Source organism: Thalia democratica, chromosome 9 (assembly GCF_965202585.1).
Source record: "Thalia democratica chromosome 9, ktThaDemo2.hap1.1, whole genome shotgun sequence".
Lineage (NCBI taxonomy): Eukaryota > Metazoa > Chordata > Thaliacea > Salpida > Salpidae > Thalia > Thalia democratica.
In genome coordinates, this window is record NC_139173.1 from 8,175,465 (window position 1) to 8,194,521 (window position 19,057).

At 28.0% G+C, this 19,057-nt stretch overlaps 1 protein-coding gene across 1 annotated transcript; it reads right to left on the reverse strand.

Annotated features, from left to right (window-relative positions):
• Nucleotides 1-276: 276 nt before the first annotated feature.
• On the reverse strand, nucleotides 277-7,828 carry LOC145844734 (uncharacterized). Its single transcript, XM_082952155.1, has 4 exons — nucleotides 7,487-7,828; nucleotides 6,599-6,745; nucleotides 1,675-1,887; nucleotides 277-429 (listed from the first exon to the last, which is right to left on the reverse strand). The coding sequence occupies exons 1-4, from the start codon at nucleotides 7,826-7,828 to the stop codon at nucleotides 277-279; spliced, it is 855 nt and encodes a 284-aa protein (XP_082808281.1).
• Nucleotides 7,829-19,057: the final 11,229 nt, after the last annotated feature.

The following is a 19,057-nucleotide window of genomic DNA, read 5'->3' on the forward strand; positions in this document are numbered from 1 at the left end:
TTTAGTTGTTTCGAAATTTATTTATTTTTAATTTAAAGAAAGTTTTGTTATTTGTTAATTTATATGAAAACGCTACTGTGTCTCTTATTTTTGTAAAAGTTAAAAAGAAGCAAACGTAATGAAAAAGAGTTTAAAAAAATATCATTAGATACAAAATATGGTTGTTAAAAAAAAGTTTCAACATAAAAAGAATGGGCAAAATATCTAAACGCGTTCGTCAGGAAAAATCAGGACTACTGAGTTAAATTCTTGTTAACCAGGATTGCGTTAGTTGATTCAAGATGAAGGGTTCTTCTCAACATGATCCTTGTGTAGCTTCCTGATGTGCTTCTTCAGGTCGAAGTTCTTGCAGAATCCCTTGCCGCAAATGTGGCAGTTGAAGGGCTTCACCGCAAGGTGAGTGTTCATGTGGAAACCAAGGTTCGACATCTAAAATTTTGTGATTTTTTATTAGGTACAAGTTTACGTAGTTTTCATATTTTATTTAAAAGAGCTGAGCTAATTCCACATCTCAAATTTTATGATTTTTCCTATTAAATTTAAAATATAACTAATGATAATTTAAAATAATTTCAATATATATATTAATTTATATTATACTTGTTTATGTATTTATCAAAAATTACTTAAACCAATTAGGCTATTGCAAGTAATAATATTAGTTCAAATGTTTATTGTTTGATACGAAAGCTTTTGTAAATACTTTGATATAAAACATATATGAAATTAACGTTTTCAAATATTTTTTATATGTGTTATTTAACATTAAATTTTCACCAACAACTAAAGAACTATTTTGTACCTTTTTGAAAAAAACTCTATTCCTAAGTACTACTTTGATTTTATGACTTTTAAAAGTATCAAATGCATTAAAAAAGTTAAATCACAAAGGTATATTAAAAAAATGTATTGATACCTATATCTAGTCTTAAGATTTTGTTGAGTAAGGTAACGCTTTATATGAAAGAATTGGAAAAAATAACACTCAACAATTTACCGGACACCACCTGTAAAACCAGGTGCTCCAGTAGAATCTAAATTTACTTTCTTAGTTGTTATGAAAACAAGTTTGTTTTTTGTTACATGCCAAACAAATCAAATGGAACTTTGAAAGGCCGCTTGTGTTTGTGAAACAATCTGTAATTTTGCGTTTTATTAAAAAGCCAGATTAGTAGCGCCTGTGAGTTTTTCCTGTTGTCTAAACTTCAAAACATTTGCGGTATAATTTTAACTGTATTTACATAGTATAAAAAAATTAATATGAGAAATTTTACAATTTTATCAGTTAGTTTGTTTTTAAAGTTTATAGTTGGAAATTTAAACAAATTTTATAAATATTGTATAAGTATTAACCGTTTATTTAGATTTTATATACTTTTTATTTGTAAACATCGTTTAATAGCATAGCTACGTTCTAATCACACTAAAACATGACAAAACTACATAAAAATCGTACTTTTCTACCAACAAAGTCTTTTAATTATCATTGCTCATTGCTTTGTTAATTGCGAGTTCTAAAATATGCTGATAGGAAACTTAAATTAAAAAGCTAGTAAAAATTTTCTTGGAATAAAAAAGATTTAAACAGCCAAAATACAAACCGCTACACTTTTTTTACCTGATGAAACGCCTTAGTTTAAAATTCTAGTCAAGAAAAAAAACAGTAATACTGACCTGATGGAAGGCCTTCCCGCAGATCTTGCACTTGAAGTCCTTTTCCTTCTTGTGGGTCAAACAGTGGTTCTTGTAGTTGCCCTTCTGGTGGAACCGCTTCCCGCACACCTGACACTGGTAGGGGCGGTCCCCAGTGTGAATACGCATGTGAGTGTTCAAAGTGCTGCTACGGTTGAACGCCTTCCCGCACACCTTACATTTGTGAGGTCTCTCCTACGTAATACATATTGGTTAGTAAGTAAATTTGATTTATAAAAAGGTAATAATTTTATGCAAATTTTACTATCAAAATGTTTCCTTTATTTAGTTGTCTTAAACTAGGGGTGGGCAACGTACGGCCGGCGGGCTGAATCCGGCCCGCAGAGTAAAAATGACCGGCCCCTTGACCGTTTTTTTTTAAATTAAAGGGATCGGGGACGCAAATGAAAACGACCGGCCCGCGAGCAAAGTTTCAGGCCCGCAAAGGGTCAATATTACAAAATTCCTTCAAAAGTTTTTATAAACTTTTACAAACCAAAACTGTATGAGTTTGACTTTAAAAAATGCTTAAAATGACTTTATAAATTAATATGTACTAATACACCATTTTGTCCTAATATTTTGTGTAGTTCTAACTTAGTTGGAATATCTTTTTGTCAAATTACCCCAAGCAAAGTGTTTTTTTTTAAGTTCGATATTTTACATACCTACCTTTGTCAATTTCAATATCAATTCTAGTTATAGACATCATTTAAACATTTGACACGTTTCAATCTACATTTCTAAGTTGTAAAACTTGAGAAAGTTTTGTGAGCTTGAAGGACTCAAAAAAATGATCAACTGTATCCATAAAATTAGATTCCGGCCGGATCCAAAACTTTTATTTAATTTAGAATCCGACGAGATCTGGTTCTCGACTTAAAATTATTATCCAGTCGGATTCGAATCTAAAAATCCATTTTTTTGCTAAACCCGGTAAATCACTAATTTGAAATGCTCCGGCCCGCAAAAGACTAAATTTTCCGGATCCGTCTCGTTGATTGAAAAAAGTTGCCCACCCGTATCTTAGACCATTTGTCGGCAATCTATGTTGAGTATATTATAGCAGATCAGCTGCTACTGAGACGCAAAATACAATAATTGTATGTTAAAATTTTACCAATATGCTATTAATTTAATCGTTAAAAAGCAATCACGCTAACTTATTAATAAAATTATTTAAATTTATGTTTACAGCTGTTATTTTTAGTATACATTATACGGCAAAACGCAATTTACTTTTTCCAACCGTTAAAGCTTTCGGCTTAAAAAGCTAGGCAATCTGGTTTCCTAAAAAAGTACTGTTTATTTTAAGTTATAATTGATGAAAGTTATTTTTTTATTGAATTTTCTTTGGGTATAGTTGGTTAAGGGTAACAGTTCAGGTTTAAAAATTTCGGTAAAATGGGTTATAGATAGGGTTTTAATGTTATTGATGTACGACTGTATTGTTACCTTACCTCAATAGCCTAACATAACGTATAAAAAAGTTTCCAAAATTTTAATACTGTAGCTAATCCGTTAAAAATCCGACCCGTTTCCAAGCCCTTGTTTTGAAATTTAGCTTAGCTACAAAAGCCTTAGTAAAATCCCGATCAAGTTTTAAAACATTGCTAAATCATATATGTTTTTTAGTAAAAGTGATGATATGTACAGCTGTTTTATGCTATGAGGAAAACAAAACAATTTTTGTATTCATCAATTTTTTTCACACATAGCTAGTAAATTGTTTCTAGTTATTTTAAATTTTAAATATATAAATAGTTCTTGATTTCAAACTAAGAATAGTATACCTAAAAGCTGTTTCTAACTGACTTTGTTTATCAACAATAAGCTAATGTAACAAGTAATACTCGACAAATTAATTTGAGTTGTCATTACTTTTTCACTAAATTTTTAAAAATTAATCAGCCTAAATATAAAGTTTTTGTATAAACATAAAAGTAAATAAGTCTCGAATATGATTTAAACAAACAGTTTATTTAGGACCTCAATAGATTATGAAAATGCAATTCTTTCTATAAGGTTATCTAAAAAAATATTTATTCTAATTAGCTTACAACTAAAATTTATGTACAAACAATCGTTTAGACTTGACATACTAATATAAATTTAGAAAGTATTTATCTAATATTCACAAAGTAGGCAATTTTTACCTATTTGATAAAATTAAACTGTCTGAGATTATTAAGTAATTGTATTATGTACTGAAAATGTTATCCGTATTACACGTTATATTGTTTTTTTTTAATAAAACTTGTACTTCTTAAGTTTTCAGAAGTTAACTTTTTCAGTTTTTTCGTTTGACTAAAAATATGTCACGACAAATACCTTGTAAGTTTTTATTCTGCTTGTTGAAGTTTTAAAACGCGATAAAAAAAAGTTGTTGTATCTTTTAGTGTTTCGTATTTTTGAATATAAATAATCAAATTTAAATGCTTCAATCTTTTCAAAAGCTTTTAAGTTGTACTTTTTTTTTTACTTTATTTAAATGTATTTCAGTGTAAATTTTTAAGTCTTTATTTTTATTAAACTGTTTTTTATATTACATACTACTTTTAACTTTACGTTGATTTCTACAGTTTGAAAAATCTAATTACGTAACAACTAGGTTAAGTTCATTAATCAATCGTCATATTAAATTTTAAATGAGTAGCAGTTAAAATATATTGATCATTTATTTGATGTTTTATAACTGTGTTATATTACTTAGCTAACAGTACATCGATTTTAATTAAAATCTAACTCGTATGTTAAGACAGAAACTAATAAATTATTGATAATTATTCCTGGATCTAATGGAACAAAAACTAATAAAATATTATTTTAGTTATGAAATAAAAGCAATAAAATGCAGTTGTAAAGTCTGCGAGTTGTATAGGTGTATCTTACATCAGGTGTTTTATTGCTCTGTTATTGTATACAGTATTATGAAACTGATCAATTCGCCATTTTTATAAATACTTGGAATGCTCATAAATTATCGCCATATGGTTTTATGTAATAAATTTGAAGTATTCTTTTCATTTTGCTATAATGACAAGCTATAAAGGCCAAAGTTGATATAAATCTACGAGTTTTATAAGCAAGTCATAAAAGCCTGTATAATAAAGTATTGTATAAAACATTTTGATTCGGTATTTTAAAATACTGTTTTATAACAAGTTTCTTCTTTATTGTCTTTTTTTTAAAGTTGATAAAGTTTTGACTTGAATACAAAGTCAACTTCTATGAAATATTTTCAAACTTGTCTAGAAAATTTTATAAACGACTATTTTTTTACCAAAATTTTTCCGGTTTTTAAACACTAATTTTCTACCTACTAACGTACTTCTAAATAAGCTAGACTTACTTTAGAATAATTCTCCGTTCAATTAAAAAAATAATTAATCAAATACTATAAAAAATGTTTGCTAAAGTGCTTAAACAGCTATGAACTACATACTTTAGTATATCAAATTTATATCTAATTTATAAAGAAAGAGTTATGTGTTACAGCTAATAAGCAACCATTCTCATTTGAAAAAATTTTTAGTTAGTAAAGCGTTCAAAAAACGTTCAGCGGCTTTGTTTTTATCTCCTGTAAGCTGACGTAAATACTAACAAAAACAAAACTGTTAGTTAAACATTTAAGAAAAAAATAACAAAATAGTAGATTAGATTAATTACTCTTTTAAAACTTTAATTTTTTTTGTAGTTCTGTTAAATCAATCTACTTAATGCACTAAATGACCCCTTAAAAACTAAAAATTCAACACAAACAGGTGTTTTGTGGTATCTATACACTTCTGTCCGTGAGAAAAACCCCTGATAAAACTTGCTTCAGATTTTAAAGCTGTTTGTTTTGTGTTTAAGGTCGACATTCAATCAAGAAGTTATTTTTGAAACAAAAAGCTTTCTTTAAACTGCAAACACAATTAAAACATTCACGCTGATCAAGAGAATTGTAGAGTAATCAGCTTTGCCGATTACTGTGCAATTATAAAAAAAAATAAAACAGAATCGCACTTTAAAAGCAATCACTTTTCACTGAAGATTAATTTGCTATAAACGCGCTCTGAAGGGGAAGCCAGAAGCACTTAGATGGACGAGAACTTTCGTGGCAAAGCGGCTTATCGCGGAACGTGATTGGCTTACAATGAATTATCGCAACTGTGATTGGCTTACAATGGCGCTCAATCTGTCCGCTGAAATTGCGATTGATTTCTTACGCCTTCAGTGTAAAGTGGTGTTTTATGGAGTAATCCGATGTACAAGTGTTTTCGATTCAAAACAAACACACGGGAGTTTAAAAGGCGGGCGTTATGTAAATCCGCCGCATATTTATATTGCCAAAGTCCGTTCTCACTTAACAATTATTTATCGCCTTTGCGTACAAGCACACTAATTTGTTTTTAAATCTCACGTTTTTTTTCGTATCTTAAAAAATAAGTTGTGATCTTTTTTTTATGATGGGTTTAAGCTGTTTGCTATATTATTTTAATGTTCGTTATCGACAGTGCAAACTTGCTTAATACTTTAAAATACCGTTTAAAACTACCGCTGTAATATAATTTCGGACACTGTAATATCGCAGACTTAAGCTATTTATAAAAACTTCGATAAAGCAAAACAGTGTTTGTCTTCCTCAATATCATAAACTTCAACTGGCAACCAAAGTTAAATTAATGTTTAATAAAGGTTGTTAAAACACAAGATTACATACAAATCATCAAGATATATATTATACATTAAGTTAACTCAAAAACTTTATATTTATTGACAAATTTACCTTGCTACAACTTTATCAAACGTTTTGAAACTATCAATAATCTTACAATGTACCAAAGTAATAATTAATTTAACACTATTTTTTACTTTTTTAAAAACTTTTCAAGTTATCAACAGCCATACAACTTACTACAACCTTAGAATGGATGACTTTATGACGACATAATGTGCTGGCCTGCTTGAATCCCTTTCCGCAAATCTTGCACTTGAAAGGTCGTGCTCCAGTGTGGACTGGCATGTGTCTGGTCAGATTGTACTGCGCCTTGAACTCCTTTCCACATATCTAGAAATTATGATAAAAATGTTTGTTAAAAAAATTACACGAATACATACAGAAAATGTTTAAAATGTTTGATAGTTAAGTTATGGTCGTAAACAGTAGTTTATGAAAAAAAAATAGTTCTGAAGTTATTAATTGCCAATGATGTTAGTTTATAGATATCCGAACGAAACGATCTTGTTGGAGTAAATATTTTATTTTTCTAGAGTACTTTGTAAACTGTTTCTATCAAAACATAGTGTATTAAAAAACAAACTTGTACTTTAGAACTTTTTCTTTTTAAGACATTTCAAAGCAATATTTATTTGACTCTTGTGAACTTAAAAATTTTGTTCAAAAATATTTCTAGACCACATAAACTTTTGTCTGAAACCACGACCATGATCAAACTGTGTCTGACAATTTATTATTATATTAGAGAACAAAGGTGCGTGCCAGCCGGTGCTCAGCTCACAAAACATTTGTTACGTCACAAAGTGTCACAATCAGCATCACTGGCACGAAAGCAGTAGCAGCCGTAAAACACAGAAGTGTGAGGTGTTTACAAAAGGCTTTAGCTTTTGTTTTTTTTTTCTTCGCACGCCCTTAAAAGTTTCACCCAAAACATCATTAATCGCTTTTCTGTGTGACATTTGAGATATGAAGTACTTTTTTTTTGCACCTGAAGTTATTTGCATTTCTTTCAAACTAAAACAATAGTGCATTCGTATGTTGTTTGTTGTTTTGAGTTATTTTAAGCAAGACCGGTCTCAATTGCACGGAACTGAACTTCTTCAGCCTCGGAGCAAAACCACTGCGCTGCATAATATTACGCTGTGTGACGTCATAATACAAACTTCTCAGCACCGCCTCCTGCGCCTTCCTCTGTTGCGCCACCAGCTGGTTGTACTTGTGCAGGGCGCTGTTCCACAACGGGGGAATTACCTGAGGCTGGAAGAACAACGGGTTGCGCAGAGGGAAGTTTAGGGAGCTCGTAAAAGGGGAACTCCCTAATCCGGAAGGATTCAGTGTTGAAGGAAGGTTGATGTTTGGTGGCTTTGCGACGTTTGACAGGTAGAAGTAGGGATTTTGCAGGTTTGGAAACATTATAAATTTATTAAATTAATAAATATATCTGTAAAAAAATAAAAAGAAACTGGTAAATGTTTTAAATGTATCTTACTACTACAAAGATCTAAAGAAAATAGTTAATTTAATTTGTTTTCAATTAAAAATAGATAAAAATCAAAATAAAAACTATTTAAAATACATAGTTTAAGCAAACAGAAACTAAGGAGAAAACAAAATGAAGTACGTTTTAGTTTTTTAGTCATGATGAAAATATAACAATTAGTTAATAAAACTGAATTTATTAAATTGTTAGTTTTATTGAGCTTTTACTACCGACCGAAGTAAGATAACGTATATTTATTTTTACGTTTAATTTAGTAGTTTAAAATTCTATTTTAGTAAAATGCTTCAGTGATACTAAATAAATGTTTTAAGTTTATGCTTCTGCTATCAATGCTCAATATTTGCAAGTCTTAGATAAATAACCGTAGTATTTTAACTGTAGAAAAACAAACATTTTCATTTAAAACTTTAGTTATATTTTAATAAGTGAACTTTAGAAACATTATAAGTTAACGATTGAAATCAGTAAGTTAAGTCAGTTTGGTCAGAAGAAATCAGTAAAATATTACAAAGTTACAATTAAGTGTTGCTTTTAATTTTAGTTCTACAGTTCTGTAAAATATAAAAAACTTAATTTTTTTTTGTAGTGTATACTTAAAAACCATGAAACTGAAAATACTTTTACAGAAAAATTCTAATTTTCAACTTCTCTTTTTTCAAATATAACAAAAACTATCTTTTGTTAGGACAAATTAGTTGAAATATTGAAGTTTTATTACTATGTTTATATAAATTTATGTTTTATTAGCAGCTATTTTATAACCTCCTATCTACTCAAGTTTAACAATTTTTTTCAGTTATATGTAGTAAACGTTGGAGTTAAAACAAAGGGATGTATTCAACATAAAAAATAAATAAATAATATTTTGTTCTCAAAAATTTGCTTTTTATATAGTCTACTTACAACATAAAAACTTTTATTCCAAGCTTACACTAACAACTTTTTCTAAATAAATATTAAATTGATAAAAATGATGGGAAAATCTATCTTGTTGTATTTTTAAACTTATGACAAATTTGCGATGATGCACACAAATGGCCATCAAGCTAACATTTATTTTTAGATCACATAAATCTGAACACAAAAGCGCATCTGTAGATAAGCAGAAGCCTTAGTAGCGGACGGAAACCATTTTAACGTGTCATCTTGACACTTTTTATTCAACAGTTCAGTGTTTGCGAGGTAGCTGATGTGTGAAAAGGCGACAAAAGCTGCCTGTCAAACGTGTATCTGTTCATTCAGTGTAAAACATCGGCTTAAAACGCTACCCCTAAAATCACCATTAACATTGCTTTGTTCGCGAAGAATTCGTCTTTTTGCGATTCCGGCTTATCGACGCGTTTTGAAGCCAAGCGAGCACCTGTGCACTATCAGCCAATCAAAATCTAGATAAAGACTCGCAATGCCAATCAAATCGCGCTTAGCGGATGCGTTTAGTTTTCATATAGAGGCAAGCATGTTGGCGAAATAATATTGAGATATCTCGCAAACTTATCTAAATTTTGAGCAGTGGTAACCGAGATCTAATGGAAATCCGTGGATAATTGACCGGTATCGGATTATTTTCATCTCGATAAATTTCTAAATTCGTATCGAACAAGCTGCCTGATATTTCTCGTACATCTCTCACCACCTGACGTGCTACTTGTTGCACTTGAGATTTATCTGAGTTTTTGTTTAAAATTTTCTTGTACTTACTTATCCGCTTGAGCTAATCTGACTTGAAAGCATGTAAATTTATATCGGTTTTAAGAGTAATTTTCTGCTATTAGCGCTACAGTCAAACGCTTACTTGTGTAGCTCACTTAAAAACTCGCTTAAGTGAGATGCTTTTTCTAAATACTTTGCGCAAACAAAACAACTCTCAAGCTCTGTCAAAACTTTGCAACAAAATACTGCGCACCAAACTTACTTGAATTTTCATAGATATATTTAAACGCAAAAGTTGTAAATAATGAAGCTACGTAAATAAGATAAACAATTAAAATGGGTGAATCACTCTACTGCGGTTACTTTTTAGATCGTCATTTTTCCGTTAAAAACATTGTTGCATAGTTGGTACGTTTTTTTGTAAACAAATTACTTTTTTTTTAACATAATTGTTTTTCATTTTTTAGTTAAAAACGTTTCATCACGACCAAAAATAAGTTACTAAATCACTAACAACTATTTAAACTATTTAAATTGAAATTTAATAGTAAAGTACAAACGAAGACGCAGTTTATTCATGTACTTTTTTTTTTAAATTTATTCCTTTAAAATAATAAAAAACCATTCTTTCTTAAGTAATACATTTCTGCTTCGCATTGTATTTTATAAATGTATAAAATAAATTTGAAATTTAACACTTGATTCTGAAGTTTTAAGAGCTATAGTTTTATTAAAAACCTTTGTTAACATATGTCTTTAACTTTTACAGTGATTTTTGTCAGTTTGTATACTAATTTTCTTACAAATTTAACTCACTGTAGATGCTGACTTAACTTTTTCAAAATACTTTTAATAATAACGCTACATAAAGACACGCATATGCAATCATAAAAACAGAACTTTTTTTTTTAAAGTACTTCATTTATACCTCTAAACTGCTAAAATTGAAAAAATCATTGGTATTTACAGTGATTTGCAAAAAAAAATTATTACCAAAAGTGTCCTATCACGATACAATCGAAGACCACGGTGGTAGAGTAGACAAGTTAAAGTTTAGCTGAAGTTATTACGAGCAAATATCGATAAAAGCCATTTATCTCCAATCTAAACTCTGCGCGTCATAACTTTGCAATAGGGTAAAGTAGATAATTTTTATTGGATATCTAACGTTATATAAATTTCTTTTCACTTTACTTACAGCTTTTGAACTTTATATTTTGAACTTGTTTGCATTAATTACTGTACAAGTTTGTAAACGATTCAAACTAGCATGAATTGCTTGTGTTTACGAAAACATATTAATCATTATAAATTGCAACGACTGTCAGTTTTATTTATAGTTCTTGTTTTTTGTATTCAGAAGACACATTTTAACAGTATAACTTTGTAATATACTCAGAGTTTTTTTGATTTTTATATTACTATTGTTTTCTGCAACTCTTTTAGAGTTAGAAATTGTTTTAACAAATCTTTTTTTTTATGTTTAACTAACAATTATGCACTAAAAACTTAATTTTACTTTTATGATGTCTTTTTTTTATTAGACTATTTATTAAGAAATGTATTAAAAAATGTTTAGTCAGAAAAACACAAAAACTAAATAATTTTTTGACATATTTAAACCTAAATATTTTTAAATAATTAGTAAGTTTCATACAGCTGCAGGTTCTTTTAACTAAACTACAAGATTCGTCTTTGTTTAAGAACAAATATTAGTCTTAAATATTTTGTTCATACCCCTTTTTTTATAAAAGTTTCATAAAAAGGAAAACAAAACTAATTAATATTACTAAAGTTTCAGGTTGCACTGATAAATCAAAGACATTGTTTTATGTATAAATACCCAAAAAGTTGTATTAAGAAAAAAATTACTGAAAAAACTAAATAATTTAAATTAGTTTAAAACCGTGATGTTTTTAAAAAGCTTAAATTTTTGTACTCTTCTAAATATACTTAGATGAAAACAAGTCTAAACAAAATCAATTTTTAATTTAAAACCTTAAAATTCAAATTTTGACCTTTATTTGTTTATTACCGAAAAAATAAGAAAATTCATAAAAAACTTCAAAATACAAAAATAAGCAAAAGCAACAAACGTAACCTAACTGAAGCTGTAATGAGCAGTCTACTTAAGAAAAGTGTTTAGACATCGCCATTTTACAGCCTCATCATCGGCTTAAAGAAATTGTAATGAGTGCTCATCAGATGGGAAGCCGAATAGAAGAGAGGAGAAGAAAAAGACGGCAGAAGGTAGAGATTTCCTTGTATGGATGGTGAACAAAAATAGAATTTTTTGATTGTTTATGAATTTATAACAGTATAATAAGATATATTTTATTGTTTCAAAAAACTATTTTATAACAATAAAGATTTTGATTACACTGTATAGCTTTATGCAATGAACATTTTAGCAAAATTTTAAGCAATTTTTGAAAGTTAATTTCTTTCTTCAGCAATTAAAAAACGAAAATACTCACTAAAAAATAAAATAAAACGAACATAAATCAGAGTAAAGCAGAAAAGTAGTCAAAATATAACAAGAATAAACCCAAAACAGTAACTAACAAATTGTTCAAAGCAATTAACAATAAATTATAAACAAAGATTAGTTATGTCTTTATTGTTGCATAAAACTTTAGTTGGTAGCATTACTGATGTGAAGTTATTTGTGTGTTTGTCTTTAAAAAAAAATAAACAAAGCTTGTTTCAAATGTATTCTTGAAAAAGTATTTTGTTTCGTAACCAGCAATGCTTAACTCAAGTATTTGAAAATTTTGTATTCTAACTTTAAAAGGAACGTTTCTTTACAATATGCATATTAAAAGAATTATACATACTTAATGTGTTTTTTTACAAAGCCAAAATATACAATACGGTTTTTAATTTGATGTTTTAAGGTTTTTCTCGTAAAATAATTGTTTATGAATACATTTGTGTGTCTAAAGATCTTAGTTTACATGTCTTTTATCTTAAAATTTATTTCATTTTACTTATAATACTGAAATTTAATGCAATGTATAATATACGGTTATAGTTATGAAACTTATATATGAAGGTAATAAAAAATTTAATTTGTTGAAATTCTTAAAAACTGCTATTGTTGTCTGAACTTTAAAATATTAACTTTGTTAATGTTAAGAGTTTTGTTTTTTTATTTAAACTGTTCTTAAGTATTTTAAATTTTCTTTAACTAAAATAACAACTTTGCAATCGAAATTGTCTTTTTTTTATTGAATGATTAAAAAACCACAAGTGTATCGAGGTTAACAAAATGTAAAAATTAAAAAAAAGTAATTTGAAACAATACTTAAATAAAAAATAAGTAAACACTTTAATCATAAGTGATATTTTAGTTGTTTATGTCAATCAACTACAGTGCAAAAATTAACACATTATAATATTAAAAAACTACATTGGAAATAAAAATAATAGAATAAAGCTGAAACTTTAGCTGTAAAAACAATTAAGTTCAATATTAAAAGCTCGTTAATGAGTTATAAATAGTAATGTAAGATAATTTTTTAATTTCAAGACTTTGAATGAGTAAAAATAAAAGTCAGTTATATACAAAAAATATACTCAATAGCCAAAAATTTTGAATAAAATTTTATAAAAAAAAAATTATGATTGTTTTGATACAAAAATGTTTTAGCTTTATGAAAAATTATATTAATACATTTATAGATTATCTAAAAACCATGAACTTTCGAAGATATTTCTTGAAATTTAGTTTATAGATGTTTTGAAGTTTTAAAAACAATTTTTGGTTAGATATAAGTTCAAAACATGTTTAGAATGTCCTTATCGTTTTTTTTTGCAGATTAATATATTGTTTACGATCTTATTCTGAATAAGTTCTTTTTGATGCGAGTTTGATCATTTGCGATTTCAACTTTGTACAAAAAACTTGCTACTAAACTTTTTAAATTTTCATGAGAATAATTGTTTTAAGAGTTTTAAATTTTTTGTTTTGAGCACTTTATTTAAATTTTTTTTTAATCTTTATGCTTAAAAAAATACAGTTTTTAATTAAAATCACTGATAATTTTTAGCACAAAATGTACTTAATATAAAATACTACTCTTAGGACAGTAATTTTTAATCTTAATTTAAGTCTTTAAAGCTTTTTAACAATTTTTTTTTCTAAAGTTATAAAAAAACTTTTTGAATGTCAAAGACAAATACTGAATCAGATTAACAAAAACACCATTGGTGTAAAACCAACATGTGAACTCTGCAGAAAGCTACTTTTTCTTCAAACTACAAAAAGCAAAATAGAAAAGACTCACAACTTATACACGCGAAAAATAACAGCCGAGCATTTTTTTCACAAGATTACCTTGGGTGGTTTTTCAGCAAAAAAATTTGAGCGACGTATCGTTCGGGCCGATCAAAATTAGCGGCGAATAACAAAAATCGGCATTCAATTCCCTTTCAAGTTCTCACTTCAGTGTGTTCAACTTCTCAGGTGATTTGGACCACCCACATTGTATGCTACCTGCAAACTTGTGGATATCACAAGCATAAGCACAAATCCGATTCGACGCGCTGCCAAAAACGAATCGGTATATCTCGTCGCTTAAGAGCACCTCTCGCTTTTTTATCTGCGTTATTACGTCACAGAGATAAGAGTTTAATTTAAGTGCATTACTTTACTTAAAAAGTTTGAAATACTCGCCGCTGGTGAAGAAAACTTAAAAAAATTGTGAAGAAATGTTTTCAATTTTTTTGTTTTTAAACCATGACGAGCAAGGCTTAGCTGTATTTTTGTCTCACCACACAACACTGCACCTTGCCAATTTAATTTAAAGTGACAAAAAGCATAAACGAAAAATACTCAATTTATTTTTGCCGTTGAAGGCCACCCAACAGGAGACAAGTGTATATTGCAGAGCACCAACAAAACGTGAAAATTGGAAGAAAATATTTGTTTAAACTTTCAGCATATAGGTCATTAGAGAAGCAATTAAAACCCGAGACTCTTAAAAACGAAGCAAAAGTTCACCTTTTGTTTCTTGCGCTTTTGCGTTTGTTTACTTGTGTCGAGCGCGCGAGCTAATTACCTTCGGATTGTTGTGAAAATAAATTCGCTTCCAATTTCTATATTAAAAGGTTGCAGGCATGTTCACCTTTTGACGGGCTTTAAAACGAATAGTAAATTGTTTGTGGGTTTTTGGTATGAACTTGTTAATTTTTCAAAGTTTATTATTAAACTGTGTCACTGGTTTTTTAGATCAAAGAATAACATTTAAAATTTTTAAGAACTTATTAGTTTATTAGTGTAATGAATATTTTGTAATATTTTTAATATCGTATATTTAAATTGACTTCTTATTTGATGTAAAAACTGCTTGTGACTTGATCGGCAAGAAAATAACAAAATGTTCACTTCTATTTGTATACATTTTTACTTCATAATAAAATACAAAATTTATTAGTGTCATGAAGAGTTTAAAAACAACTTATACTTTCAAACATAATTCTTACCTAATGTTAAAACTGCTTGTGACAAGATTTGCTTAAAAATAACAAAATATAAACTACCTTTTATTTACATTTATATTTAGTTTATGAAATTTCAGATTTGAAATAATTATTAAATTGTGTTTGGTAAGTAGTGCTTAAATTAGCGAAATATAATGTATTTTTTTCATATTAACTTATAACTAAAAAAGCTAAAAAATAAATCTAAAACAAACGTGCGTTTTATTTAAGCTCACAAAAAACAGTAAATAAACTTATTTAACCACGTCTTAAAAGTATTGTTGTTAATAAACTGAATGGCTTGAAAAACACAGCAGTTTTTCAGTATAAAAACAATCACAGGATGTATGACAAATAGTTTACAACATTTAACTTTCTGAAAAGAGTTTGTTGCCATTTTAAAGTGAAGTATCTATTTTCCCTTGTTTTTCATTCTAGTATATTTGGTTATAGTCATAACTTAAAATACGTAAGAAAAAACTTTATACCAAAGCGTTAAATAACTAAAAAAAAATATCTTGACACATTTAGGTTGAATGCTTTAGAATAAAAGTAATTACTGTAAGTTTAAATTACTAAAAACTGAAAACAAATTTAATGGTTTTAAATGTTGTATATATTTTTTTGAATATGTTTACCTTAATCATTAAAGGTATCAATAGAAACTATTTTGTAGTTACGCCACTCTTGTTTTAGAGTATTATACCATTGTTGAAAAGCCGTAAGAGTTGTAATTTAAGTAGCAAGGTAACTCAAGAACAAAATAGTTTTTGTGGTTAGATTTTTCAATCAAACTTAAACATTTTTGTTAAATCAATAAAAAACAATTATTCCATTCAATAAAAGTATTGGATATATTGAGTTGTACTTGGCAACTTAGCGTAACTTTATTGAATGTTATGAAGTGCTTCCCTCATATAATTATTTGCTTAAGGTAAGAAAATATTTAAACATTTATAACAGTAAATATTTAAAAGTATATTAAGATAGTTGGAAAAAATAGTTAAATAGCATCCGCTTATTGACCTACGCCTTATTTTTATAAAAAACGTGACCCAACTCAAAATTTAATCATCAATTAACAGTTTGTGACAAAAAATAAATTTAGCGAGTTTTTCTATTGATTAAACTAACTGTTAAGTATCAGTCAAGTTCAAACTGACTTTTGAGTTCGTTTAAAACAATTGTTCTTCTAGTTGAAAAACGTGCATCTTTATATACGTTTTCTTAATTTACTTAAATTCTTTTTTTTAATGTATTGAATATAAAACTAACATTTTCTCACAGCAAAAACTTAAAATGGAATACGTTTTTATGAATTTTAAAAGTTAAGACTTTATATGATTGATACAAGCTAATGTTTACTTAAACACTCGACACTACTTATTAGAACATCCGCACACTTTTTTTTTCTGTAGATATTAGTACAAATGATGATTATAACTTTAAAGTCCAAAGTTTGTATGTTATATTGTGATTCAAAAGATTTAGCACAAATTTTACTTAAAATAAGCATCTTTTAAAATTATATTTAACTAAACTATTAACAGTTAGTTAATATTAATCGTAAAACGTACACATTTAAAAATAACTTGTTGAAATAAACACTTTATTTTGAACATCCGTTATTTAAAAAAATTTATTTTACTTGGTCACCAAAAAACATTTGCAGCTTATATATATAAAAAAGATTTCAGCTTTAAAAGTTTACTGATTTTTGTTTTTCTTTGAATGGATACGAAGTGCAAAAAAACTTTCTATTTAAGTAGGTCTACTTAAGCAAGTTTTAAATTAAGTAACTTTATACAAACTTTAAGTTAGTTTTAATTTATTTGGTAGTAGTACCATCGCATTGAAAACATTTTATTGTTGATAAGAAAACTAATCATGTACTGGAATAATTTAGAAAAATCTTTTAAAATCAAGTAGTTTTGTGGTAAAACTTAAATTTATTAAAGCTTTATTTTCTAAAGTATAAGTACTTATAAATTGACAGCTTGATTTTTATATTTTTATATAAGTTATTGTTCTAACTATATACAGTAAAAATGTATTGTTGTATGATCCTCGTATATGCTTTATTAAAACATCTAAACTTTATTAATTAACTTATTAGAAAAAAAGTAAAAAACTATATGCTTTTTTTTTATCTCACTTTAAAAAATTCATTAAATATTGACTTAAACCAGAGGCGTCGCTTGTGGTGTTACACTGCCGCAATTGCACCACTTTAAAACTTTGTAAGACAAAATTAAGTATCTATAACGTTTTCGTTATTTTTTAGTACAAAATCTCTTATAAAACTCCAATTTAAAAAACGACCATTTTGCTCACTACACTGCCGCAAATGAACTCAAAAAAGCAAAATTTCTTCAAGAATTACCGCAAAAACAATATCTTGCGGTAAGTAAGCTAAGTTGACAACTCCCTAAAACAGTACCGGTTTAAGTATCACTTAACAAGCGATTGTAAACAAAAAATGAAAACAAAAATTAGTAGAGCAGGGACAACTCGAGCAGAGGCAACTCGAGCAGAAGCGATTCGAGCAGAGGCAACTCAAGCAGAAGCGATTCGAGCAGCGCAACTCGAGCAAAAGCAACTCAAGCAGAGGCAACTCGAGCAGATGCAACTCGAGCAGGGACAACTCGAGCAGGGACAACTCGACCAGAGGCAGCTCGAGCAGAGCAACTCGAGGAGGGACAGCTCGAGCAGGGACAACTGGAGTAGGGGCAATTAAAACACCGGCAACTCGAATTTTTTTTTGGACTACCTGAGAAAAAAACCACGCGACGCCACAGGTACACGATACTATTGTAATTAATAGATTAGTAGTTGTTGTTTTATGTTATGTTTTTTCAATCTAATTTACAAAATAAAACTAAAACTATGATACATTTATATTTAATTTTTTTATTGAAGGTTCCCTGTGAGCAAGATCGAGTTACTCTTGCCGACAGATCAAATGTTACAATAAATGTGCCTAGTTATGTTACTCTCAACAAAATAAATCTGGCTGGAAATTTTTGATTATTTTCAAATGGCTAACCTTATTTTTTTACGTTTACGTATGTTAACTAATAACATATTAAATTTTCAAACTATACTTTATTTCTTAGTTTTGATATAAAAAGCTGTTTTGAGCTACCTAAAACGAAGTATACGTTTGTGGTACCATACAAAGACATGTGCAACCGCAAATATTTCAGAACAAATGTGCAGTAAAAACTCTTTTTGTTATATTTGTTTAGTTTCTACTTCTTTGTTTAAGTTTTACATTGAACAAAACTCAGGTACCTGTTTAAACTTTTTATAATATTTTTTGAAGTTATTTAAGTACAAATAAAAATTAAACTAACTAACTTATCTTGAAAATTTAGAGAAAAATTTTATTAAGTTTTCAGTTTAAGTATAAAGCTTATTTTTTATGCCGAAAACTTGTTTACATATTTCTACCTTAATTTGATTTAAAACTGTTACAAAACTGTTTTATTTTAAAAGTTATTATTAATAATAGAAAAATGTAAACTGCAAAAGATTGTTTTTATCAAAATTGTACGTTTTTATTAAATATGTATATGTATTTGTTTTCAATGTCGCACTATGTCTAAAAAATTTATGAAATAAAAGTACTGTTTCATAGCAACAAACGACTACGAGGTTAGTGACGTAACAATACAGATGTCGGGTGACAAAACCGATGTAGTTGGTTCAGGAGTTTTAACAGGCCTTATAATTGGTATCGTTGTTGGTGGTAGCTGCTTTATTGTTTACTGGGTATCGAATTCATTGTAACGGGTCAGTGTTTATATAGTTAAAGTACTAATTACAGATAAAGTGTTTATTAATTTGTTATATTCAAGCCTTAGTGTTTAAAACTAATATGAAATTTAAAAAAATCATATAGTTATTTATAAGAATTTGAGAAACACAAGCTTAAGTTGAAATTAAATATCTATTTATCTAATATGTAATTTTTTACATGACCGTTTTAGTTAATTTATACAATA